This window comes from Eurypyga helias, unplaced genomic scaffold (assembly GCF_000690775.1).
Source record: "Eurypyga helias isolate BGI_N326 unplaced genomic scaffold, ASM69077v1 scaffold4893, whole genome shotgun sequence".
Classification (NCBI taxonomy): domain Eukaryota; kingdom Metazoa; phylum Chordata; class Aves; order Eurypygiformes; family Eurypygidae; genus Eurypyga; species Eurypyga helias.
Genome location: NW_010241785.1, coordinates 14,562 through 40,620, shown reverse-complemented (window position 1 = coordinate 40,620; position 26,059 = coordinate 14,562). Strand labels below are relative to the sequence as shown.

Genomic DNA, 26,059 nt, shown 5'->3' with positions numbered 1-26,059 from the left:
TAGTGCATAGCTAAAGGAATAACAAGGAACGTGGTCATAAATTTGCTGCTGGATTAATTTAGCGCGGGAGTACGGTGGGGGCTTCCCAGCACAAAGGAGCCTTCTTGCACTGCGGGGTAGGTTCCGCCATGCCTTCTGTTTGCACAGCCATGGTAACTTGCAGAATTGGCAGAGCAATTCCTTAATAAATCTTTGTGCTTCGTTCTTACGTTGTGATAAAATAAGATGTGATTAATCTTTCATGTGATTAGCTTCCGTGCCAGATTAGCGAATGGGAAGCTAAGCTGTCAAGCGGTACCAGTTAAGCAGAGGGGTTGCGGTGTCCGGTGAGAGTGTTGGCAGGGATGCGGAGCGGTCGGATCCGTGTCTCCGCGTTGCTGGCCGCGCTGGAGGAAAGAGTTTGTTGTGCTCAGCCGGCTGCCATGTGATCTTGTGGGGCCAGCGGGAGTGAGGCTGCTGTGCCCTTCTTACTGCGTCCCATGGAGTCTGGTGGAGGTAGACATGGCCTACAACTGTCACTGAGGAACTGAGAGTTTTAAGTGCCGTTTGAAAGGTTTAGCAATCTTTGTACTTAAACCCAAAGCAAACAACAACCACCCAAGCATATTATTAAATTGATTTTTTTCCCCCCTCCCTCTTTGCTTATTTTTTTAACTTCTGTTCAAATAAGCTTAATTTCTAGGTGACATCTGGCATACGAAGGGCCTACTTTAAGTTTGATAATTTGGTTATATGGGAATCCCTAATTCACAGCATTTACCGCTACAGGTATCACTGGGTACCGGCTATTCCTAGTGTGTTAGGCAGGTGTTAATCAATTTTTTTTCTGATTTTGATGTTGTTTGTCAAGAAAACTTTCAGATACTTGAAAAGTGCTTCTCAACGAATGGATTATGCTTTTGCAATGCTCTTCAAAAGGAACACCCTTTCAGTTTTTAAATTACTTTCTGTGCTGTGTACTGGAAGCTTTGACTTGTGTGTGTGGTCTCCAAAAAGGTGTCGATTGGAGCAATCTTTTCCATGAGATGAAGATTTTCAAATGTATTTCTTTATTCAAATATAGCGTTGGAATCTAAAACTATATCTTTGAAATAAATGTGATCAAATATAATTCAGGCTTTTTTCACCTGACTCTTCTCACATCAACTGCAGCAGCAACTATTTTTGTAGTTTTTTTCTCCTTGCACATATTTGATATAGGTCTAAAATACTGGGCTTTAATGTCCCCAGTATAGGAAACTATAATGAGGTGGGTAGGAATTATTTCATAATATTGAGACTTAGCAGGAAAATTTATTTTTAAAAGGATTTCACATAGTGCCTGCTTTTTAGTTCCATTTAAACAGGATTTTCTTGTGTGTGTTGTTTATCTGATCTGTAGAGCAGAAGGGTGCCATGCTACTTAGAAATGAACTGCTGTATTTTCAGAAGCTGCAGATGGTGCAGGCAAAGGAAGGCAGACTCATTTGGCATCAGTGGTCCAGTTACTTTTGATAAGAAATCCACAAGTTTCTTTGATAACAAAAACAGAGCCCTCAAAATGAAACAAAAAGTCCGGAAATGTGTTTGTTTGAAAGCTGCTTTTCAAGCTTTCAATTTATAACCTGCATTCTTAGAGACAGGCTATGTGGTGAAACAAGTGTATTTTTAAATATTTATTAGATACCTAGTGATAAAACTGATTTCCCCCCTGCTCCCTCCTCCCTGTTACTCTGAGTTTTGAGAAAATGGAAGTTAACTCTCCTAAGTCAACCCAAGTCTCAGTGCCTTTCACAAGGCACAGTAGTAAAGGAGCAAAACCTTTTATAGGGATATTTTGGCTAACAGTAGTTTGGTCTAATAAACAACCAGGTTTCAGTTGAGTCGTACAGCACAAGGTGCTGTTACTAAAGAAAAAATAAACTTTCTGTAAGTCCTTGTCTTTTGAAGCTATGCAATGACTTTGGTTTAGAAGGTTTAAGAGAGAAGTATTTCTAGTTCTGTAATTAAAATATTGTGGGTTTTATTGTGTTTAAAAAATAAATTCTGGGGGTTCCTGTGTGTCATTGTCCTAGTTCTCTGAAGTCCAGAATTCTTGTTTAGTCGTTACTGCATAATGATACTGTAAATGATTACTTGTAAGAATCTATGCAGAAATGGGTTTGTGCTAAGATGAACCAAGACTAACTTGAACTTCGTCTTTGTTTTTCAGTCCGGAGGAGCTTCCTGTCCGTGATGTAGCGATAGAAAAGGTAAGGCCAGTGTCTTCCATTTTTATTTTTTTTTTTTGGTCCAGGAAGTAGATGTTTACAGACTTATGACTTTTACTATATATATCTTTGTGAAATGAGGAGATGAAGCATTTTAGCGATTTGTGTTCCCAAAGAAACCTGTTCCAAGTGCCATAAGGACTGCGGTCCTTGAGGCCGTGTTAACTCGCCCACAGATCCCTTGCACCTCATGCGATCTTACATTTACTAGTTACAATGAGATGTGAGATTTCCTCATCCATTATATAACTTAGTACAGGAAACAGAGCGACTTGGTGATTGCACCTGGCTCTGTCCTGAAAGAGCCAGAGCTACTGTCTGTCATGAACTGCCGTCGGCTGTGCTGGGCAGGTGGGTTGTCCCAGTGGGGTGGTGGCTTTCATTCCGAGGTGTATGTTGTCATCCCCTGAGGGTAGCATCGTGCTTTTCTGGTTTGGTAAATGGTGACAAATATCTGCCGCTGAAACGTGATGACCTCCCCTGTAATGTTGAGCCAGGTGTATTCTGGACATGCAAGACCTGTTAGCAGCTTGTGTAGGCCCCAGTCCAAAATTCCTTCGGCTGCTGGAGGGTACTGGAGGAGAAGTTTGGGAACTGATATTTTGGGAACATGGAAGGCTTTTATTAAAAATCATCAGGAATGGAATTTCTGCTTCTCTGGGCCTAGATATTATTGGTGTTTCCCCTTGGTCTGCCAGGCCTGTTGTTGTCTCTCAACACCAGATCAGGCCCTTCTTGTTTGTCCGTATTGATCTTCTGTATCTTCAGGAAACTAAAAATATTTAAAGCTGTAAGCTTAAAGTGAGCCCTCTTGGCTGCAGAGATCAGTAGAGTGCATGGAAGAGGGACGGAATGACTTGTTTTAAGCTCCTTGAGTGTTAAGAGCAGCAGTGTTTCTAAAAATGAAATATTTTGAGTTTCGGTATTGGGTCAGTAAGAGCAACTTCTCATAAAAGAAGAGAAGTTCTGAGTCCCTTGAGTTTTGCATTGCTTCACGTGTGTTTCTGCCTACACAGCCTGAAATAGTTGCATTTTCCTGCCATGTTCCATTACATTTAATAACATAGTGAGTGTATATATAACTTCATTTCCATCAGAAGACACATCAGGGTGGGGAGTCTGTGAGCATAAATATTAGACAGCTTGCAATTATTGTGGTGTATGTGGTTTGAAGCTCTGATTCACTGTGGCTTTGTAGTGAGCCTTAGATTATTGGGAAAAAATAGTGTCTGAGTTCTCTGTCCCATATTGTATTCATGCTGTCTCAGACAAAATGTCAGCATAGAAACTGTATTTATTGATTCAGTGTTAAATTGCAAATCAGGAACGCTCCTGTATTAGACTGCTGGTTATACTCCTGATGATATCCTGACCTCTGCTGGTTTGAGGTTTATCTGTCTTCTGCCAGCGGTGTTGGAGTCTTTACAACTGTCAAGATACCATTTGTAGGATAATTAATGTGTCATGTTAATGTAGGCTAAGACTAAAAGCTCTCTGTGCAGCATCTTAAAGTCAGTTACTTGGCAGAAGTATTTAGGCTTTTCTTTTGCCTTACTTGTGAATGTTAAAAAATTATTCCTAAGGCATGTTTTCCTTTCGTTTGCAACTTATGTAAAGGGTTACATATCCTTGTGAATTTTGAATCTCTGTTCATACACATTCTAGCGTAAAGCTTAAGCTGAGTTTGCTGTGTGCGTTTATGTGCATAGTACTTTTAGAATAGGCATTATTACTGAGAATTCCGAGTCATTTTGATACTTCATTACCTTGCTGGGCATTTGGTGACTTAAATGCATTGGATCATTGTCCTACGTTATGAACTACTTCACCTTCAGATGAATCATCCAGCACATCTGAGATAAAACTAGGGGAGGAAAGATCGTCTAGAGGAGAAAAGCAGACAGAGAAGTGAGCTCAGGAAGTCTGGTGTTTGTGTCTGTGTTTGGAAGTGCTGCGAAATGTTTTGTAACTAATTTTCAGTTTGTTTGTTTGTTTTTCTTTGGTTGTCTTGATTATAAATTCTCTGGAGAGCAGTTCAGGGAGTTCTGGTTTTGTCTGAGACTTCTGCTAAAGCATTGCTTTAAGCCTCAGCTCCAGCACACTTGCTCTCCAGGAAGGTAGTGTGCCGCACAAGCGGTGGATGATTGCCAACTTTGTGCTTTTTTGCTTTCAGTAGCATATAATTTTCTGTACCTTGAGAGTAGGAAACTTTCTTTGCCTGTTAGGGATTTTCTTATTCCCAATGGCAAAAATGCTTCAAAATGTCAAGTGTACTCGGAAGACAGATAAATGGATTTTTAAAAATTTTTTTTTGGTGACAACTACGTGGAACTTGACTGAAATAGTGGCAGCAGCAGCCCTTTACAATGAGCTGCATCAGATCTGTCCACGCTTTCGTGTTGCACCTGTTGAACATCAAAGTGAACATAACTCAGACCAGGAAGAAAACAGTTAAAAGTTCTCAACAACTGAACACAGAAATAATTGCTGTTCTGACTACAGTAGCATCACTTGAGAATGGTGATAAGTGGACGCGTAAGAGGTAAAAGCTTGAGCAAACCAGCAATTGTGGTGGGCTTCAGGCTCAAAAGACCAAAAATCTTGAAAGTAGAGCAAATGTACAAACAAAAAGACTGGGGGAGCAGATAGGGTCTAATTTTTCCTACCAATTACCTGAGCAACCTGTTGAGGGCAGAGACTTTTCTTGAGTTGACAGCAGTGTTATTCCTGCAATCTAAACTACACCTGGAGAACATCTGCTTCAGGGATGGTAGAAATGCTTATTTCTTAGCGGGGTTGAAGCGTAGAGGAGAACCAGAAGCAATGTTGTAAACCTATGAAACTGGAAGCAGGAGTTTTCTATGGTTCATCTCTAAAAGTGACATAAATAATTAAAAATATTAATAGTTAAAAAAAGCAAGTGGTTGAGGTATTACAGAATTACAGAATGGAACCTGAACAAGAATGTGGGCAGTTGATTGCAACATGAATAACTAGGTAAGCTAAGGTTGAGAGGGTGTAGAAGCCCTTCTTTCCCCATAACTTTCTTATACTTGTGTCAGGCTTATGTCAGTCGGATTGAAATAAAACCAAAAGCAACTTATTACCAGGATGCTTCATGGACCGAATCATGGTTGGAGAGGACCTAAGCAGTTACCAAGTCAGTACTTCTGCAAGTCCAAGCCTTTGGGCTTCTGGATTAAAGAAGCCCTTTGCACATTTTGTTCTATTGGTAGCCAAGAAGGAATGCCCAAAATCTGGTGAGGGAAAGCTAGAAATAAAATCAGAACTCTATTGAGACAAGTAATAATTTTCTTTTACATTTTCCTCCAACATTTCAGATGAAGTTAATGAAAGTATTAATAAGTTTTCAGTATCCTGCAGAGCTTTGAAATTAAACTCTTGCATTGTTACTGGATTGCATCACTAACTATATGGAACAAAATATCCTTCTTGTCTTTATGAAGCTGCCCTGCATTTGAAGTGGGAGGCAGAGAGCTGTCTTTTACAAAAACCCAAGTATTTGTATATGTTAATCTTTGAAGAGAAAGCAATAGCTGCGCACACATGTTTTTCTGCTTTAGCTTTTTCAGTGTTGATCTTCAGCTCCGGTGCAATACACAAGAGTTGAAATAGTAGTGTTAAAAAAAAAAAAAGTTAAAAAATGCACTTAATAGTATAGTCAGAGAGACGTGTTTACTTTACAGCATGTAACACTGGGCTGTAAAACCTACTGACTAAAAATCTTACCATTAGACCCAACAAAATACAGATTTTTTTTGGCTGTGAAGAGTCAGAGCCTTGAAAATCCAGGGACTCAAATAGATAATTCAAAGTGCCTGTTTGGTTCCCGAATTCAGGAATTCCATGGCAACTGTAACAAGGTTTTCATAAGCAGAACAGCAATCTTCAAGGTAGCAGGGTTGTCCCATGCTTTTAAAGCCATATACAATATAAATAATATGTGGTATTCATGAATTTATTATGTTACATGTTATACTACTTAATACAACTATTTATTTTGAGAAGATGGAGTTTGTTCTGAATTCTCATTTTATCACCTTGTATCTGAAATATTCTTGTCAGTAATATAACTTAAGCAAATACATATTGCCTTTGGAACAAATTCTTGTTGTTAAGATGTAGGGCCATTTAAGTAAAAAGGTACCAAACCAAGGATGAGAATTATAGCAAGGCTTTTAGCTTTTAAATGTCCAGAATTGGAGCCTATTCCCACTTCTGCTACTGCGCTGTCGCTCTTGCGTGTATTTGGTTTTGTTCACGTACTTCGTGCCACTTTAACTTTGCCTTTTAAGAAGGGATGGTTTGTGTGATCACTGGAAGCTAGTAGCTAATTAAGTTTAGGGCAAGTTTGAGTAAAGCAGCTCATCATTTCAGAGCTGACTAACTTTTAAGAAGCTCGCAGCAGAAAGTACTTGCGTGAAAATTTACGGAATATAAAAACAATTTAAGTTTTTTGTACTTACCAAAAAATTTGTAGAGAAGAAACCTTTAGAAATCTTGTGTATAAACCCCTCTGACAAAATACAGTTCTTCACATAGTGCTGAAAATAAGGATTTCTGCTGGGTATTTGGTTGTCTGTTTTTTTGGACATAAGTGAACCGATGCTCATCTGTTGCTGTTCTTAAATGACTGCATAAAAAGTTGATGAGGCTGTGTTAAACTTTTTCTAAATATTTTTAGAAAAACATAAATAATTTAAAACTTACTGATTTTGAAAAGATTAACAAATTCTAATTTCTTTTCAGCAAAAGCACCTTGAAATTGAGAGAACTACAAAATGGCTTAAGATGCTGAAAAGCTGGGAAAAATACAAGAATAGTGAAAAGGTAAGGTTATGTGTGCCTTTTTTCATTAGCTGTCACTTCTGACTGAATGTATAACTCTAAATTAGTTTGTCTCTGTTTAAGAGATCTGAGACCCACCCCCACCGCTGAAAGAAAAAGGCTTTTTATTCTTCCAAAATGCAATAATAGTGATAACCCAATAATAATAACACCACCACAAAACTGGTGGTCAGATACAAGGAATTTCTACGGGCAGTATTGTGTAGGCTCTCCAGTGTACTCAGTAAAAACTGCGTGCTGTACCGCTTTGCACTTGCACTGTGGGGTTGGAACTAGGATCACAGGCTGGACTGTGTTCACGTGTGCAAACGAATCTGTGGAGCGGGTGAAGCGTGAGACCTGCTTGTCTTGTCTTGAGGAGAGCTAGAAGTTGTGTTTGATTTAGGCTTCGAGAACGCAAAGGAGGAAAAAAGGAAAAAGCGTTGCAAAGATTGAAGAAAGGGAACACCTTTTAAATGGGTATACCTGAATTCTGCAGAAATTGTAAATACCCTTCCAAGGGTTATGAATTGTAACTTTTTTTATTCCTTTGTATGCTGGATATTGTACTAAATAATATTAAATTTAAAAGTTACTCTTCTAAGTTACTGGTGGCATCATATTAAGATCTATGAGACTTTTTTAATTATTAATCACCTCTTCTACGGTTTCCATATTCCCCCTTCCCTCTTTTTTTGCAGCCTGGATTTACTGAAGGGCCTAGGGTACCTTACAGTCAAGGATTGGTGAAAACCGCCTTGAATGACTCTCCAAGGAGACTGAGTAGTCATAACAAGGGACATGGAGTTTGATGTTTAAATTACCATGCTTGCCAGCACAGATATCTCGGGATATCCCAAGATACCTGATTGCATTGTTGAAAGGAGAGTTGCACTGCGTCAGTTAGGAGGTAAAATGTATGGGAAGCCATTCAGTTCCCTGCCTCCCCTGGGATGTCTGTTTTTTCTGTGAAATAATATGCAACGGAGCATTCATAATCTTCAAGACAAGTGATTTTTTTTTTTTTTTTGATGGTATGAATGGGAACTACTTTTGAATAGAACAGTTTAGGCCTCCATGGGCTGCTTTTTATTTTGGAGTCAATGTAGAAGAACTGAAATCTGCTGGCAGCTACTTAACAGTGCCCAGCAGTGCTAGAGTGTTTCTTGACTTCAAAAAAAAAAAGAGTAGAATTATTTTCTGTGTGAAGCTGCAGGTGAATTTTAAGGAAGTGAATTGCCCATTAATAATCTTTTAAATTGCTTTTAGAATTTTTAGTCACAGAATTATTTTTATCCTAGTCAGACAACAAATAATGGTCTGGAGGTGATGGCAGAAAGTGGGTTGTGTTAGGTAAGGTGCTAAGTGCTTTTACTTGCTTGAAAAGCTAGGTAGCGATTTTTCATGTGAATAGTTAATCTGCTGGAATTGCAGTTATTAATTATGGAAGAATTTCAGCTGGGAGAAGAACTTGCTAGAGAGGCTATATTCCCAACATTGTGTTCTGAGGAGGTTTTCGTAACTGTTCTTGTGGCCGTTTGGTGGATAATGCACAAAATATGAGGTTCCCAAATTGATTTCCCTCTTCTCCTCAATATGGCTTAAAACTTTGCTGCTGGGGATTCTGTTGGTTCTGTTTTCTGATGCTGCTGATCCAGCTGTACTTTGCCGAGGACTAGAGGGCAACTTACTGCCTGTATGACTGGCCGGCAGTGTTAGCTCAGTCCCTTACTAGCCTTTTGGTTTAGTAAATTATTCTGTGTAAAGTGAAGAACTTTAAAGGGAGAGTTTGAGACCTGAATACTTGTTAGCCTGGTGAGTAAGGAACTAAGAAACTGCAATTCAAGTAAGGGGAGAAAGGAACTCAGTGTATCCCCTACTTGTCATGTTTGCTTCCTGCCTTTGGTTATGAGACTAGTAGCTATGTCTTGCACTTTGCTTTTATTAAAAACATCAAAGCCAGTGGTTGATGTTTTTCAGGGTATAACTAAGAAGCTAGCAGATTCGTTTTCTTAAAATATGAAGTGAATACATCATAAAGGAATAATTTGTTTCTCAAGTTTTTAATATAATCCTACTTTCTGTCCTGTCATCTTCTCTGGAAGGACAAAGTAGAGCTTATAATTCTTGTGGTTTTGTTCAGTTACTGTGCCAACTGGGTGATTGAAAGTTCAAGTATGTTCCTACGTTAAAGGGATGATCAAAAAAACTGTGTAACAGCTACATCATTTGCAAAGAGGATGTTAAATATGACCTTTCAGGTAACACAATAGCTACGTGTTGTCTAAGCAACAGCTGTCTTCTCTTCAGCCCTCAGTGACGTCAGCCTGTGATACACTGACTTCTGAGTAATCCTGTGTTCACCAAGCATGCAGAAGGTATAGCAGGTCAGCTGAGCAGAAAGACTTTCAGTTCGTGTAACAAATTATAGGCTGAACTATAAATAGTGTCAGGAATAATTCAATATGTTCACAAAAGGGATGAACTTTGCTTGAGGCTAGGAAAATTTTCACTGTTGAACTCCGGTGGAGCACATGAGACTTTAAAAACAAAGGTGTTTTCCTTATTCTTTCTCTGATCTTACCTGGTAAGAGAATTGGAACATGCAGAATAAAGAATCAGCTTCCTCCTCCTCCTGAGCATGCAGCCAGAAATCAGACATTATTTGGCACTGCACTTTATGGAAAGCCTGGTGATGTTGTCAGGGATGTACACCACTCAGATAAAGACAACTTTTATCTGAAAGTGTGTTGGAAGAATGCACCAGCTTTCCATGCTTACTTCTTGAAGCACGAAAGCAATAGTTGAAGAACAATTCCTGACTCTTGCTTTCTGTCTTCACTTGATTGGATAAAGTGGTTAACACTAGAGGAACGAATTGATAAAGAAAATGGACAGCCTGAGTCTTAAGACTCACTTCACCTGACATTACCATGGTCTCTGTGCAGTCAGACTGCTCCCAAAATCAGTTTTGTTTAGAAACAGCACTGAAGGGAACATTGCAGCAGCAACAACAGTAATAATGTTGTAGGCTTAGAGATTATAATTGTAGTGATGACTTAACTTGGTTTTGGAAAACGGCATACTTGAGAGGTGCCAGTATTCTGAAAAAGAGAGACAGGGGAGTCAGCGAAGGTGATGGTCCCAGCAATAGAGCAAGTATGTACAAGGTATGGGACTTCAGACAGCCTGTTTATGATGAGCCTTCATAATATACACCTGAGCATTTTGGCTTGAAGAAATCTGTTCATACTGTATGCACACCGTAAATGAATCCATGTTTGATTACATTAGCCAACACTGTCATATGCTTAACTACAAAATACAGTTTTCATTTAGTACTTTTGCAAAGCTGCCTATAGGTTGCTTCCTTACTTTTTTCTGACATAACTTTACAGGGGGAATTAATGAGAAAACAATGCACTGATGTGTGTGCGTGAGATGCTTCAATTTCTGTCTTCCCCTGATCTTTATTGCAGAAGAATATTTTGAGAGAGATGGGGGCTCTGTGCATAAACCTAATTTTAAATTAAAAAATGGGATGTGTGTGGTGGAATGGAGGGTATTTGTGACCATGAGGAACTGGAAAAAGGTGTAAGAGTTGTTACACTGAGACCAGAAATATGCCACACTGTCATAACTGAGTAATGATTTAGAGGTAATGAAGGATGACATTACCCCTGAGGAACAGCCCTGAGGAGAAGGACCTGGGGGTACTGGTGGATGAAAAGTTGGACATGACCCAGCAGTGTGCGCTGGCAGCCCAGAAAGCCAACCGTATCCTGGGCTGTATCAGAAGTGTGGCTAGCAGGTCGAGGGAGGGGATTCTCCCCCTGTACTTTGTTCGTGTGAGAACCCACCTGGAGTTCCGTGTCCATGTCTGGGGCCCCAAACATCAGAAGGATATCGACCAGTTGGAGTGAGTCCAGAGGAGGCCACGAAGATGCTCCGAGGGCTAGAGCCCCTCTGCTATGGGGACAGGCTGAGAGAGTTGGGGCTGTTCAGCCTGGAGAAGAGAAGGCTCCGGGGAGACCTTATAGCCCCTTCCAGTACCTGAAGGGGCTACAAGGAAGCTGGGGGGGGCTTTTTACAAGGGCCTGTAGTGACAGGACAAGGGGTAATGGGGTTAAATTGAAAGTGGGGAGGTTTAGATTAGATATCAGGAAGTAGTTCCTTGCAGAGAGGGTGGTGAAGCACTGGCACAGGTTGCCCAGAGATGTGGATGCCCCCTCCCTGGAAGTGTTCAAGGCCAGGCTGGACGAGGCTTTGAGCAACCTGGTCTAGTGGAAGGGGTCCCTGCCCATGGCAGGGGGGGTGGAACTGAATGATCTTTAAGGGCCCTTCCAACCCAAACCATTCTGTGATATAATAAAATGAACCCACATACAGCTCCATAATCACGTATGAAACTCCTTGATTCCTATATGATTAGTTAGGCATCTTCTCAGTGGAGTCATCATGATTCTTATAGATGCCAGTCTCTGACTTGTATAACTGCCCTTGTGTCTTTGTGTGATTTGGATTTGTCAAAACAGATCTTTCATCTCCCCATCAGTTATTTCTTATGCAGGAGTTGTCATAGACTGGCAAGGTTTGTGTTTCGGTGTGGTCTTTCTCTGTCTTGTGCTTTTATTTCCTATTTGTGTTTTACTGCTCAATCATCCAGGGTACAGTCAACCACCACTGATAGTAATTCTTTCTGTTTTAGTATGATCATAACTTTCAGGAAAGATTAAATAAACTGTTTTATTTTATATTCCCATTTGAGTATTTCCACCAAAGTATTTGTCTTTCACTGTCTACCTTCATCTGTCTGTGATTGAAGCTGCCTAAATTGGGAGGGAAAGGAAGAAGAGAAACAATCAGTCTAGCTGACAATTTCCAGGTGGTCTGGCATTCACACAGAATACAATCATCAAGCCTCCACTTAGTTTGGAGTCTGAACTCAGAGCTTAGTGAAGAACCCTCTTTGCATCCCTGAGGTTTTATGAATGAAATTGAGCAACTCTTCTATTTGCACTTTTTCTCCCTTTTATGCAACCCACGAAGTTAAAGAACCTCTAAAGGCAGCAGCCTTTATACATATACTTCCTTGTGTGCCTCTGGATTTTAATTCTTATGCTTCTCATCACTGATTCTTTGTGAGGTGGCAGAATCCCTCTGCTGCTCTGCAGCTCTTCCTGACATAACTGAGAAAGTTTTCAACAAAACCAGTTTTATATCTTGCAGCAGCAAGAATCCCAATTCCCAGTCTTCAGACAAGTGCTGTGTGATAGTGGCCTTGTTTCTTGTCCAGGTGGGGTTATGAGCTGGAGAGATTGGGGTAGTGGAAGGAAGGCGAGGTTGTATGTTTACTGTTGTTTTCGCATGGAGGCCACGTTGACCGTTGGATGTTATGGACTTAATTGTATGACGTGACAGCTAAGTTGGAATATTTGAGAGGGTTGTGTCTTCTCGCTTTGTAAGCTTTTTAATTAATTCTATTTATTCTCTTGTTTCACAGTGGGAGGGTCTAATTTCTTTTTTCAGGAGAAGCTCCTCTTGAATTCCTAGGTGATAGTGCCCCATCTAGTGTTTGCTTGTCCTATCTACTTCAGGATCAACAATATTAGTAATAATTGCAGGAGTTGGACAGCTATCCTTGGCTGAATATCAGCTTATAAGGTGATACAGAACTTGAACATGTCTTTTCATTGGAGTTGTGTTTAAATAATTATATCTACCAGTGATGACTTTTCAATGTCTTATGCTGATGGAAACATCCCAGGTTCCAGAACACAGTTCTTTCAGTAATGCATGTTTTCATACAATGATTATCTGAACTCTGAGTTTATATACTTCTATTTTGTTTTGAGCTATTATCTTAAGAAAACCTTAATTTTACAGAATTTGTTGAAGATTGACTCATTATTTCATCTCCCCAGAAGAAAAAGTGAAGTAACTCACTGAATTTTCTACTTTTTATTTTAATTATTAATTTGGAGAGAACAGAAGAGTAGATTAGGGTTCTGCAAGTATATAGACCTAACTTAGCGTGTCTCAGTGTATTTCCAACCTTATATTACATAAGGGAATAAAAGTAGCAGTTAATTGCAGTTAATAAGCAGTTAAAGTCAGTTAATAAACACTTTGCTCATCTATATTTTCTTTAGCTGCTTGGTGACTGAATGATTGTCAGGAATGAGATTTGCTGTGAAGTTTGTGTGGGTTCCCCCTCTCCCCACTCCCTGAGATGCAGTGCAACCATGGCATTTTCACAAATCACACAGGATCACAGGATGGTTGAGGTTGGAAGGGGCCTCTGGAGGTCCTCTGGTCCAGCTCCCCTGCTCAAGCAAAGCCACCTCCAGCCACCTGCCCTCTACCACATCCAGCCAGCTTTTGAGCATCCCCAGGGATGCAGACCCCACAACCTCCTCAGGTAACCTGTGCCAGTGCTCGGTCACCCTCACAGGGAGAAAGTGCTTCTTGATGTTGAGAAGGAATCTCCAGTGTTTCAGTTTGTGCCTGTTGCCTCTGGTCCTGTCCCTGGGCACCACTGAGTAGAGCCAGTAGAGCCTGGCTCCATCCTCTTTGCAGCCTCCTTTCAGATATTTATGTCCATGGATAAGATCCCCCTGAGCCGCCTTTTCTCCAGACTGAACAGTCCCAGCTCACTCAGACTTCCCTCACAGCAGAGATGGTCAAGTCCCTTCGTCTTCCTACCCCTTTGGGCTCTCTCCAGTATGTCCATGTGTGTCTTGTACTGAGGAGCCCAGAACTGGAGACAATATTCCAGCTGTGGCCATACCATTCATAAGGTTGTTCCTCCAGAGGTGCAGGACTTCACACCTCTCCTTGTTCATCTTGTCAGCCCATTTCTCCAGCCCACCGAGGTCCCTCTGGATAGCAGCACGACCCTGTGGGTGTATCGGTCACTCCTTTTAATTTTTCATTGTCTTGAAAATTGTTCACACTTGTTTCCATGTTACTGTTTGTGTAATGAAGCCGGTGCCGTCAAAGGTTCTGTTCTTGAGTTACATTGCTCTCCCCTGTACCCAGCAGACAGTGAAAGTCTTTAGTCTCGTGTTCTGCTGAGTGTCTAGGCAGGATCTGGTAACAATCTGGGATGACTGAAAGCTTTTTTTCCTGTGCCTAAATAAAAGCATAGTTGGAGCAGCAGAGTCAGCTGGATGCAGATCTAACGTGGTTTGCAAGACGCTCCGAGTGTTATTTGGGCTTATTCTGTCAGGTAGCACAATAGTTCTGATCTGAGCTATGGAAAATGTTTGCATTCCTTCTGTTGGCGTAACTGTAGTGGGGTGTGCTGGTCTCTGTCCTTTCCACTCTTTTAAAGTTATTTGCCAACTCGTTTTTCAAACTTTTCTTTTAAAAGCACTTTCAGACTTCTCTGTCTCAGTTTTCACTTACTGCAGGGGCTTTTCTAGTGTTTGGCTGTTTCAGTCTGGGAATTGCAGAAGATGGAAAAACAGTAAATGCTAGACTCTTCTGAAACTGGTTGTTCTTCACTTTCACTTTTATCTCTTCAAAACAACTTAAAGAACCCCACACTTTGGATGGTTTCAATTTTTTGAAATTCCATTTGATAAGAAACTATTACTATAATGCTTATTTCTGGCCTTCGATGCCCACCTGACCTTCTCCCAAAATACTCAGAACAACACTGGTCTTGAGAACTTATTCTTCAACCATTTCTCTTCATTGACAATCATATGCTTGCTGGGGACATTTGAAAATGAGTTACAAAATAATAATTAACTGTCAGAAATGTTTGTTACCAAGGTACAATGTTGCTGTACATGCATCTGAGGAATACAGACACCATGACACAGCTACATGTCATTGGGGACATAAACCACTCTATTTATTTATCAATTTAGCTAGCTATCTATTTATTTATTTATTTTTAAGTTCCCAGGAAAGGTTTTGCAGATATGGTGTATTCTGTCTTCCGGTAGACAGGCTAATCTCTTCTCAGGGTGGCTGCACTGAGATTGGTGTTGTCTGGCTTTCAAAAGACTGAATTATCCTCTCTCTTGCAAGTATTTATAGAATCACAGAATGGTTTGGGTTGGAAGGAACCTTAAAGACCATCCAGTTCCAACCCCCCTGCCATGGGCAGGGACACCTTCCACTAGACCAGGTTGCTCCAAGCCTCATCCAGCCTGGCCTTGAACACTTCCAGGGATGGGGCATCCACAGCTTCTCTGGGCAACCTGTTCCAGTGCCTCACCATCTGATGTGTGAAGAATTTCTTCCTTATATCTAATCTAAATTTCCCTGCCATCCTTGTGTCTGGGTTGACACACGCTGAAATTCTGTGTGAGCTGAAATCTGGATATGGATGTTTAGGGGAAGGTGCTTTGTAGCACTGTACGCTGTTCTTCATCCTTAGGAAGAAACTGTATTGGCATAACTACTCTCACTAGAAGTGTTGCTGCTTTAGCATTCTTAATATTAAAGCAGCACAGCTTGCTTTAAAAAGCACAACATTTTCTTTGTGGCTAGCCTACTGGATTGCTGTTGCATTGTATACAAGTTTAATATTTTCATTTGAAAAGGGGACAGGAAAAAAAGAAGTCATAACCTTATTTGTGTAAGAGTTAGGTATTCTAAAATCCAGACACGAATCCTGGCTGGCATGAAAGACACCTTCAAAGATCTGATATATCCCAGACAGCAGGAGGTTTGCAAATTAACTGCAATGAGGGGTTCATTAATCTTCCAAAACTGGAGATGTGAAATATGTGAAAAAGAAAAAGGGATCCTGTCTTTGAGGACTTGTCCTGTAAAATATTTCGTAGGCTACATACATAAATTTTATGAAGGTTTTCAGGAAGTGGTAGCTTTGTCAATTGAAATTCTTAAGTTTTGACTTCCATTGCAGGTTCATGCAGAGCACACTTAATTCTTTCAAGAGGCGTTGTGTGTGTTTTGTTCGCTTTTAAATCTAATTCTCTTTCGGTGCCATCGTGAAAATGATGGTAAAAGCAGAACTTCAGCAAGGTTAGTTTTCTTTGTTGGAGTTCTCTAGTTTTCCTTTTCTTAGACACATCTCCAGCAGGATGATGACTTTGTGTGTGTGTTTTTGAATTACTAGGATACAGTTGCTCTGAAGCTTTGCTTAGCTTGAGTCTCTTCTGGCTGCATAAAGCCAAGATTTTCGATGGCTAGTCCATCTTTCTCTGTTTAGAGGTTCTTTGTGCTCCTAAATGATGCAGCATGAAGAGATGCAAATCAAAAGAGAGCTGGAAAGACAGTTGTTAGTGCTCCTGGTGTGTGGTGTGGTGGTTTTTGTTTGTTTGGGGTTTTTTTGGGTTCCCCCCCCCCCCAATAAGCCCAGTAAGAACCAAACCACTGAATGAAAGTGCAAGAGCAGTGACATGGTTTAGTGGCGGACAGATACGGTTGGACTGGATGATCTCTAAGGGCTTTTCCAACCTAGTGATTCTATGATTCTATACCAGAGGCAAGACTGATAGTTTCTATAATTACTCTAGTTAAGCACAGGTACTGAGTTATCCCCTTCTGACCTTTTCGAATACAAGCTTTATGTTTCAGAACAGGATGTGTCAGGAATGGGGAATTTAATTTTCTATTTCACGGCTAAGAATTGCGTGCAGTGTTGGTAGGTTGTTCTGCATGCTTAGAAATAGTAGCTAGAGTATCTTTTATACATGTCTTTGTGCGAATCAGAATCATTGAGGTTTGAAAAGACCTTTTAAGATAATGTCCAGCCATTAACCTAACATTGTCAAATCCACCACTAAGCCATGTCCCTCAGTGCCTCATCTGCATGGTCTGTTAAATACTTCCGGGAATGGTGACTCAACTGCTTCCCAGGGCAGCCTGTTCCAAGAAATTTTCCCAAATACCCAATCTAATACTGCCCTGGAGCAGCCTGAGGCCATTTCCTCTCATCCTATCACTTGTCACTTGAGAAGACACCAACCCGCATCTCTGCCACCTCCTTTCAGGTAGTTGTAGAGAGCAATAAGGTCTCCCCTGACCCTCCCCTCTCCAAGCTAATATGCATTTAGGAAACTGATGATTAGTTTAGAAATCAGGATCTGGAGTCTGTTAGTGTTAGAAATGGCACATCCTGGGTTTTTTTGGTGATCTCACGTTTGTTTGATACACCTACATACATTTTAGCATACTGTTGCTTTTCTATGAGAATTTAAAAATCAATTATATCTTTTTCTTAAACCATTTATCTTTAAAGCTTTAAGATAGTGGTGATTACCTTTCACCATTCCCATTTATATTTTGTAATTACAGTGCGTTATCTGTGGCTTGTCCTGAAATAGTGTTGCTAAGAACCTGATTGGTTCTGGTCCAGATTATGAAATTTGGAGTAGACTTCCTAATATCTTTAGAATAAATAAGTGCTGCTCAGCAGAGGTGATGCAATTTTGATAGGCCTGCTTACATGCTAAAGCCCTGGCTTGCAAGCATCTTGTTCCCTGTGTCACTGCTGATTCTGTCAACAGAAGTTCCAGATGGCATCACTGGATGCTTCCAGTCCCTCAAAAGACACTGGAACACTTTGTCCCCAGCAGGTCATCCCTTTGCTAAGACAGTTGATATAATTGCACTTTTAAGCATGTTGTGTGTCACTGTTCCTTTTGTTCTGGGTGTTGTAGCTTGTACTGCATTTATATTTTTCTTTTCTTTTTACAGTTTCACAGGAGAATTTATAAAGGAATCCCACTGCAGTTCAGAGGGCAAGTTTGGTCGTTACTTCTTGATGTCCCTAAAATGAAAGAAGAAATGAAAGACTTTTATAATGTGAGTGTGTAGGATTTCTACTTAATATTACTTTGCCAAAAATCAGATGCTAAGACTACAGGCTTTGTTAAGCATCTGTTGTTGTGCAGTGTTTAAAGAAATAAATTGGAGATTGCATTGAACTCTACTGCTTGTTTTAGGTAGGAAAAAGACTTTGAATTGAAAAGCACTCTTCCAGCTTATTTTTGGTTCTGTAATTCATCTAATTAATTCAATCATCTTTCCATTTCTTTTCCCATCCTCAAATCTTTGCAAAAGCCTTTCTAAAAGCAAAGCAAACAAAAACCTGTTCTAGTAAGAATACAGAAACCTCTGAAACTACAGCTCGCTCTTGAGAAACGTCTGGTAAGAAAGCACCTTGTTAGCTGAGTATCAGCAAGAGGGGTTGCTGTAGTCTGGAGGGGATGGAGGTTGGTGCCTTAATCTTCAAAACCCCAGAACAAGCTGGCTGTCTTTGCCATCTCATCTCCAAGTGAAGTTTAGATATCCCTTACAACACCCTGTCTGGTTACTTGATTGTATTCTCAGAGGTTCACCTGATGACAGGACAGTAACACCACAAAACTCTACAGGCATAAATCAACCACTTAAGCCTATCTTCTACTTAGAATATAGAGAAAACAGCTTTGTCTTCCCCACCAAGCCCCCATTCTCACTCTGAATAGCAGTTAAAGCAACCTCTGAATGACTGTGGTTATGTTCCTCTGAATTTTTCCCTAACAACTACTTTTTCTGTGGGTGTGAATACAGCTGATGGCCATCAGAGCTAAACTTCACCCCCAAGAGTGGAGAATAAATAAGGTTCATATGCAGGCCTAGTAAGTTAGGCTGAAGGGGATTCAAATCCTTTAAAAGTCTCTCTTTTCCTCTCTGTCTCTCTCTCTGCTAAAGGATTTTAGGAAGAGTTTAGCAAACAGAAAGGCAATTTTGTATTGTAGAGCATTTGAATTTTTCCACACAGGAATTTGAATGTTCTCTGCCTTTTAAAGAAATAATGTCCAGAGTTTCAAGGAAAAGCATGGCTGGTTTGATTTTTGGCATTTTCTATTAGCACTTTTTTGGAGCTGAGACTTTGGGTCTGCGTTAGATAAGGAATCTTGTAAGGTCATGAAAGAAGATTGATATTGGCATTGAATTTATCTGGATTTTGATCTCTGTGATCTTCCTCTTAAATTATTTATCGCTCTTTAGTCCGACAGGCTGCTCTTTCTGACTATTATATTTTAAGTTCATAAGTAAAGGCTTGTGGCAGATCCAGCGGGATAAAGCAGAGTGTGCTGAATAATGTAGTTGTGGGAAATAATAATGGGTAAAACTAGAAACATTTAAAAAAAATGTGACTTGATCTTCAGAGGTGATTAATGCCATCTAGTGCTCAGTGCAAAACAAAAAAGTACAGTTCAGATACAAAGGTAGAAAGAGTTTCTGCCATTGTTAACCTAGCTTATTTATTTGTGTTAAGCTCATTTTAATGCTTTCAATTTTTCCCATTTCCTGAAGTGATTTTAATACTTCTCATTATAAGTATCACTTACAAATTGCACTCATAAAAAATAGAAGGAAAATACGCACTTTTGATGTACGTCAAACGACTTCTTTCAGTTCTCTATGCAGTTGCTATTTCTTAATGTTCTGTCCTTTCCGCTTCTCAGCGTCTAGGTTCTTTTCACTCACACTGGAGGCTCCCACGATGCCAAGGACTCAGGGTGCTTCTTTTCCTGTATTATAAAAAAATCATAGGCTCTGGGTCCTCATGCTACCTTAAAACTTTAAACTTTCTCTTCCCTTCTTTTCTCTTTGTCTGGGGGACAAATCATTCTGGATGTTAGTACTGCATACTGAAAGATGCGTCAAGCAGAGGTTGTGGTTATTGTTGTGCTGGCTAATAGCTGCTACCAGTTAGTTCAGCGACTTATAGGTAACTTCTGATGTTCCTGAAGCTTCTGATTGTATTTAACAGAGACTGAGTGGATGTTACTGTTCTCTGCTTGATCCCTTTGCTTTTCTTTAAACCCTTTTTGTTTTCTTGCAACCAGAATCTGTGGGGTTACGCATTTGATTGTGGTATTCCCTAATAATGCCTAGTCAGAAGTAACATTTTGAAAACACCATGTTGAATCCAGTTAGAAATGTCTTGCAAACTCAACTTTTAGGGACAGAATTGAGAATGAATGAATGTGAAGAGAAAATTACTCTAAGTGCAAAAAATAAGGTGGCAATCTAACCTGTGCAGGCTTCCTAATATTCCGGTGCAGAATTGAATTTAATTATAAAACATTAAAGCAAGTGCTAAAGTAGAGGTATTCTACAGCTAAGTTAGATTAGAACAGAAAGAGAGAAGGAATTACTAGAGAGGTGTCAGTTATCTATGCTTAGATAATAACTGGCAGCTATGTAACTATTACCTTTTGCTTAGAGACAAAGTCAGGAAAAGTATGAAAACCACACTAAATCGTTTGCTGAAAGTCCAGTCTGGACCACTTGCATCTTAGTTTCTCATTCCTGAGTAGGAAAATTCACTTTCTGTCTTTCTCCAGTAATGGGCCTACCTGAGAAATGGCAATTAGAAATTTGAAGTGCTGAAACATAGCCTTGAATAGAAGTACTGAATGGTGTCACAAAATGTGTATTTTGGGATTGGTCTTTTTGCATCTGTACTGTGTGAATGTGTCTAACTCTATAGAGTTTACATAGGTATCTGCATATTTTGGAAGTTAAAATTGTTGTCTAGTGAGTTGGTATTCCATGTCAAGTGTTGTAAATCATGAGGTGGCAGATACTTCAATATAGGTGTACAGCCAGGCCACTTTCTGCTGCTTTAGAGTTCACAATTTTAAACTTAATTATTCTTCTTTACTGTTTTCCCAGAAATTGAAGTGTCAAGCACGAGGGTCTTCGCCAGATATTAGGCAAATTGATCTTGATGTAAATCGAACATACAGAGATCACATCATGTTTCGAGACAGATATGGTGTGAAGTAAGTAAATTAAAAGGTTTTGTTTTGTGTGTCTTAAAACTGGCTTCCCACCCGCCTCAAACCTCTTCAACATCTGTAAGAATATTGCGTGTAAGCCCCAAACTTCCAGAGCAGGATTGTCTGTGTGCAGTGATGTAATTAACCGTTACTACTGCAAAGCCAGATGGTCGCTTCCAACCAACCACTTTTCACTCACTGAGGTGGGCAGTAGCATTCCAAAGAAAACCATTTCCGAGCTCTTCTAGTCTTGTTTCATATTTCATAAAAACACTCTCAGATATTGTAAATAGAAAAGCATGGGAAATCCAAGCTAATAAATTAATTAAGATCTACTACCCAATCATTTAATTTAGCTGTGTATTTGCAAAAACAGAGTAACTTCTTGCATCTCTAATAACTTTTATCTTCCCAGAGATTTTAGCCTTCCTCTGGATTTTATATTCCTTTTCTCCTAGAATCTAATTCAGAATCAAATAAATCAGTATTTTAGATGTGAGCATTTAATTATTTATAAATGTAGGCCTTAATGCTTTTGGATTTCTTCAAAAGGTTGGTTTTGGTTTGGTTTTTTTACTGTCATTGAATAAGAAATATTAGGCAGCTGTCATCTTTAAAAATGCTTAATAGTGAAATAAGTGGTGATACAAACATCAGCATTGTTGCTAGCTTGCAGCATCAGCACCCCGCTGAGATGAAGAGGGTATATTTTTTCCTTTCTGTGCCTGCATTAGTTCAGTTTTTAACCTCCTTTTCTTTCCAAGGCAGATTCTACAGTAGTCTGCTCTTTTCAAACAGCAGTACTGAAAGAGCTGTGGACTTCAACGTGATAATAAAACAAACATTTAATTATATTACTATTCTAGGTGTTTTGTGGGCAAATTCTAAATATGGGGAATTTCTCTCATGGCTGCAAGACAGGATGGAGTACAATGGAGTAATTTCCAAGCTGGGAGCTATTCTGTGCAGCCACTGTAGCTTAGGTACCTTTGTTCAGCACTGTCTATACCCGAGCTGATGTGCCTTGCCGCCCAGTAGAACTGACACAGTGCTGTGTAAGAACGGCTGTGTTGCTTCTGGGCCTCCGTTCATTTTAACGCACACGTTGTAGGTGTCAGCAGAACCCTGCTGCCCCATCGCTTCGGGGTTAACACAAGCAGAGCCAGCTCCAGTCCCTGTAACGTTGTTGTAAGCATGCCCTCAGATTGCACAGGAGAGCCTTTGGCTGCATAAAGCAATTTCACACTTGGAATAGATCTTGGAATTACTGTACATATATTATGTATTTCCAGTGATGCCTTGATGAAAAATTCAGAAATCATTTTACATAGCAATGAAATAAAGTCCCCTGGGTAAATCAATAGCTTGTTTGATTTTTGAGTAGACTGTATGTCTTTGGACATTTATTCTTTACGGATCTTTAGTGGTATCATCTAGTGTAAATAGTACTGCGATTATCATTATTTTATGTACCTTACTGTGAATGAGATGGAGCTTTTACGTTGAGTCTCATATGGTCAGCTGAAGATACAGAAGGTTCCTGTGTACATTTGGGACCTTTTAGTTTATCCTTGTAAAATAAGACTCCAGCTTAAAATCTAGTACCTTGGGTTACACTTTGGTTACTGAAGAATGGCTAAGCTTCAGTTCTGCAAGAGAGCAAACAAAAATGCCATATTATAGATGCTTTGGGAAAAATTATCCAACTGTGCATCCTTTTCTCAAGAGAAAATACGCAGCTTTTTGCCTATGCTTTTTTTTAACTCCCAATATCTGTTGATTAGTGACAGACAGAGGGAATTTTATGGGACAGAAAAAGAACAATATGCAAAACACAGCAGTTAAATATTAGCAGCTTTAGTTGTAGATCAAAGTAGGCATTCAGGTTTCCAAATTCTCTCCTCAACAACTCACAAGAAGTAGTTGTGAGTTTAAAAATTCATTGAGAGCTCTCCACTATATCCCAAGCTCAGAAGAGCTGAGTTTTGTTAGGGGTTTTGTTTTGTCTTACTAGCTTCAGAAGCTGGACTACACAAAGCTCTAGTGATTCCAGCTCTGAAGTTCATGGTAACCAGTACAGTCCGGAGGACTGAGCGTAGGATGCAGAGTCAGAGTTGGTGTTGTTTCACTTCAGTTTGACAGTAGCAGTCACTATAGCGGCCTTTAATTTGGGTGCCCAGATTAAGAAACCTTTTTGTGGTTGCTTTGTGTATTTAAACTGTTCTACATCTCTGTGGTTAGTAACAGCTCTTGGTGTTCTGCAAGCCCAGAAATCTGGGCTGAGGTGTTTAAAGTCTAGCATTCAGAATAGTCTGAAATGTAGCCCATCTTATGTTTCACTCCACCTCTCTTTAAAAATGATGATTTGTTACCATTTGTTACCTTCTCAAAGTGTTATAGGTATTTTTTTGAAACCTTCCAGCATGTAAAACATCAGAAAAGTGCTAAATACAGTGTTGGTCTGAAATGGAAAGTGCATATCGCTTTAAAATGTGGTTTCTCCTGTTCTTTAGTGCTAGACATTGGGCAAACAGGTTTCCAAAACTTAGTTCATTACTTCTATGTTTTTCTGCTTTTACAAAGGACAGTATTATAGTATTTTCTTTTTCTACTCTTATTTCTCCAGGCAACAATCTTTATTCCATGTTTTAGCTGCATATTCCATATATAATACGGTAAGTTATGTACCTTCATACTTAAATGTGGTTTCTCTGAACATCCTGTAAGATAATAACTTGGAATTCTGCATCTCTTTTCTCCCTAAAAGAATCAAACAACAAACGTTTCAGAGACCTTTGGGAGGACATAGAAATGAATTGTTTGGTGACATGTTTTGAGCTGAATTTAAAATAAAGCATCTTGGTTATTAGTATCTTCCTGGAGAGACTGAACTGTGCATACAGTTTGACTGAAGCCAAGTACTGTGTCTAATAAGAATAATGCATTTGCACTGTGCTGGAGTTTTATATTACTGATGTTCTCCCCACATTATAGTATATGTCTCCCACTCATCTGAATGATGGGAAGGGAAACACTGTGCAGAAAGTTGCGTGTTGGAGTAAACAGGCCCATTTCATAACCTGGAGGGTTCTAAACACATGAAAAATGGTTTTAAAGGTTTAAAACTTGCAACCTTGCAAGTTTTTTATGTAAGCCCTTGGTCTTGGCTGCAGGCCTGGATGAGAATTTGTAGGGCGGGGGTTCCAGACTGTATCATAAGGGTTAGAAACTTAGTTATTTCGTAATGTCTTTTGGCTGCATCCGTAAAATAGAAGAAATAAGAATGCTATCATGTCCACATTTAACTGGGTTTTAGGCACTATCCCCTCATTCATTGTGCCCATCTTGACTGCTTTTTGTATATCTTTCAGTTTACATCCATCAGCAGCTCCCTAGAATTCAGTGTAAAAGTATGTGAAATTAAGAAGACAGTGAAATGAAGCAGTTACTGAAAATAGCATATTGTTTCATTTTTCAAATTTCTAGGAAATGTAACCTTTCTGTCCTGTTTTGGTTTCTGTCTCCTCGCAATTGCGGGCCCATAAAAGAACTGACATTGCTGGAATTTGTTGTCTTTCACTTGTCTTAAGCGTTTCATTGTAAGCAGCCTTCACACACTGAGCAGTAGAACTCTGGGAAGACCTTTATGTCTCTTACAGAACGTTGGACTAATGTTTTCAAGTGGCATGAAAAATACTGTTTGAAGTTTGTTGTAATGAATACATCACTACACTGTTAAAGTGTAATGATTGGGATACTGCAGTGAGGTTTTCATTTTCCACTTACATTGTTGCATTTTCCCTTTCAATGTATTACAGTGCTTGTGCTTTGGTTTTATCTCTAGAGCAAAGTTCTGCTAAACCTGAAAAAACTTATCCGACAAATTATTGTCCTTACAAATACTGTATCAGTGGAGTTTTCTAAGCAGCTAAATGATAGTGATGGTTGGTTCCTGCCATAAAAGTAAAAATTAATAGCAGAGGAAATACTGCTCAGTTTTGGAACAATTTTTTTTTCTTTTGCTTGTTATGGGCTACTAAACTTGTGCAGGTTTATCATAGAATCATAGAATGCTTTGGGTTGGAAGGGACCTTAAAGACCATCCAGTTCCAACCCCCCTGCCATGGGCAGGGACACCTTGCACTAGACCAGGTTGCTCAAAGCCTCATCCAGCCTGGCCTTGAACACTTCCAGGGATGGGGCAAGGCAGTTACAAGTCACTCTTGAAAAGCCCTATGTTTATCAGATGGTGCCATGATTATAAAGCAAAACAAAGCAAGACCCTCTGTCCACAGAAAACCCCAAAGTACAACTAAATGGAAAACACATCCATTTGGAGAATACTACTTGATAGTTACTTGAAAATGTTAGTATTGACAAGGTTTTGTGTATCAGTAGAGTTCTAATGAACAATAAAGGCTTCCACTTTACTTTTCAGCTGGAGGGTTGTGCATCATCCCTTCTACCTATTAATATTTTAAATATTGTGTGTTTGCTGGTGTCATAATGAGGGAACTTATGCCATCAGGACAGGCATCCTCTTTCCTCCACTACCTGAAGGAAATATTAAGAGTGCATGCTTATGAGACTTTTGCTTTCAGCATTTTAATATTTTTTTCACTGTCTGATTTTCAGGAAGTTGGATACTGTCAGGGAATGAGCCAGATCACAGCTTTACTCCTTATGTACATGAATGAAGAAGACGCCTTCTGGGCCTTGGTGAAACTTCTCTCGGGTCCAAAGCATGCTATGCACGGTATGGAGTTTCATGTCACGTAGTGTATTGTAGGGCTTCAACCTGTGCTGTTTAAGTTGTAAAGTATTTGAAAATGGAACTATGCCATTCTGTCTGTGTGGTCAAAGTAAGACATAATGGGAGCTTTATACTGGTGGGGGGCTATTGGATGTTACTGGAGCTCTTGCCCGTAATGGTAAGTAATTGCTTTTATATGTGACATCTTTCTAATAATTCTTAATGAAAATCAGATGGTTTCCTTTCCTCTCAGTCTCTCAGGGAGTGTAGCCAATTGAAATCTGGTTATGTAGACATCTTATGTATGGCAATGACATAGTGATGGAAACCTAACACAGAATGTGTTAAATAGTATCATGGCTGTGCTATCATTTTGGGGGACAGGAATCGAGAGTAAAAAGTGGGCTTGGATCTAGGCTTTAACTTCAGGTTTCTTGGTTTTA

At 39.7% G+C, this 26,059-nt stretch overlaps 1 protein-coding gene across 1 annotated transcript in view; it reads left to right on the top strand.

The window, feature by feature from the left end:
* Positions 1–344: 344 nt before the first annotated feature.
* Positions 345–26,059, top strand: part of LOC104507539 (USP6 N-terminal-like protein) — a gene marked incomplete at its 3' end in the record, with an annotated part of 36,646 nt that continues 10,931 nt past the window's right edge. Inside the window, 8 exon segments of the mRNA XM_010148858.1 lie at positions 345–398; positions 683–768; positions 2,192–2,231; positions 7,020–7,100; positions 17,781–17,888; positions 20,757–20,866; positions 23,490–23,538; positions 25,499–25,619. Of these exon segments, the coding sequence (XP_010147160.1) occupies positions 345–398; positions 683–768; positions 2,192–2,231; positions 7,020–7,100; positions 17,781–17,888; positions 20,757–20,866; positions 23,490–23,538; positions 25,499–25,619 (649 nt within the window).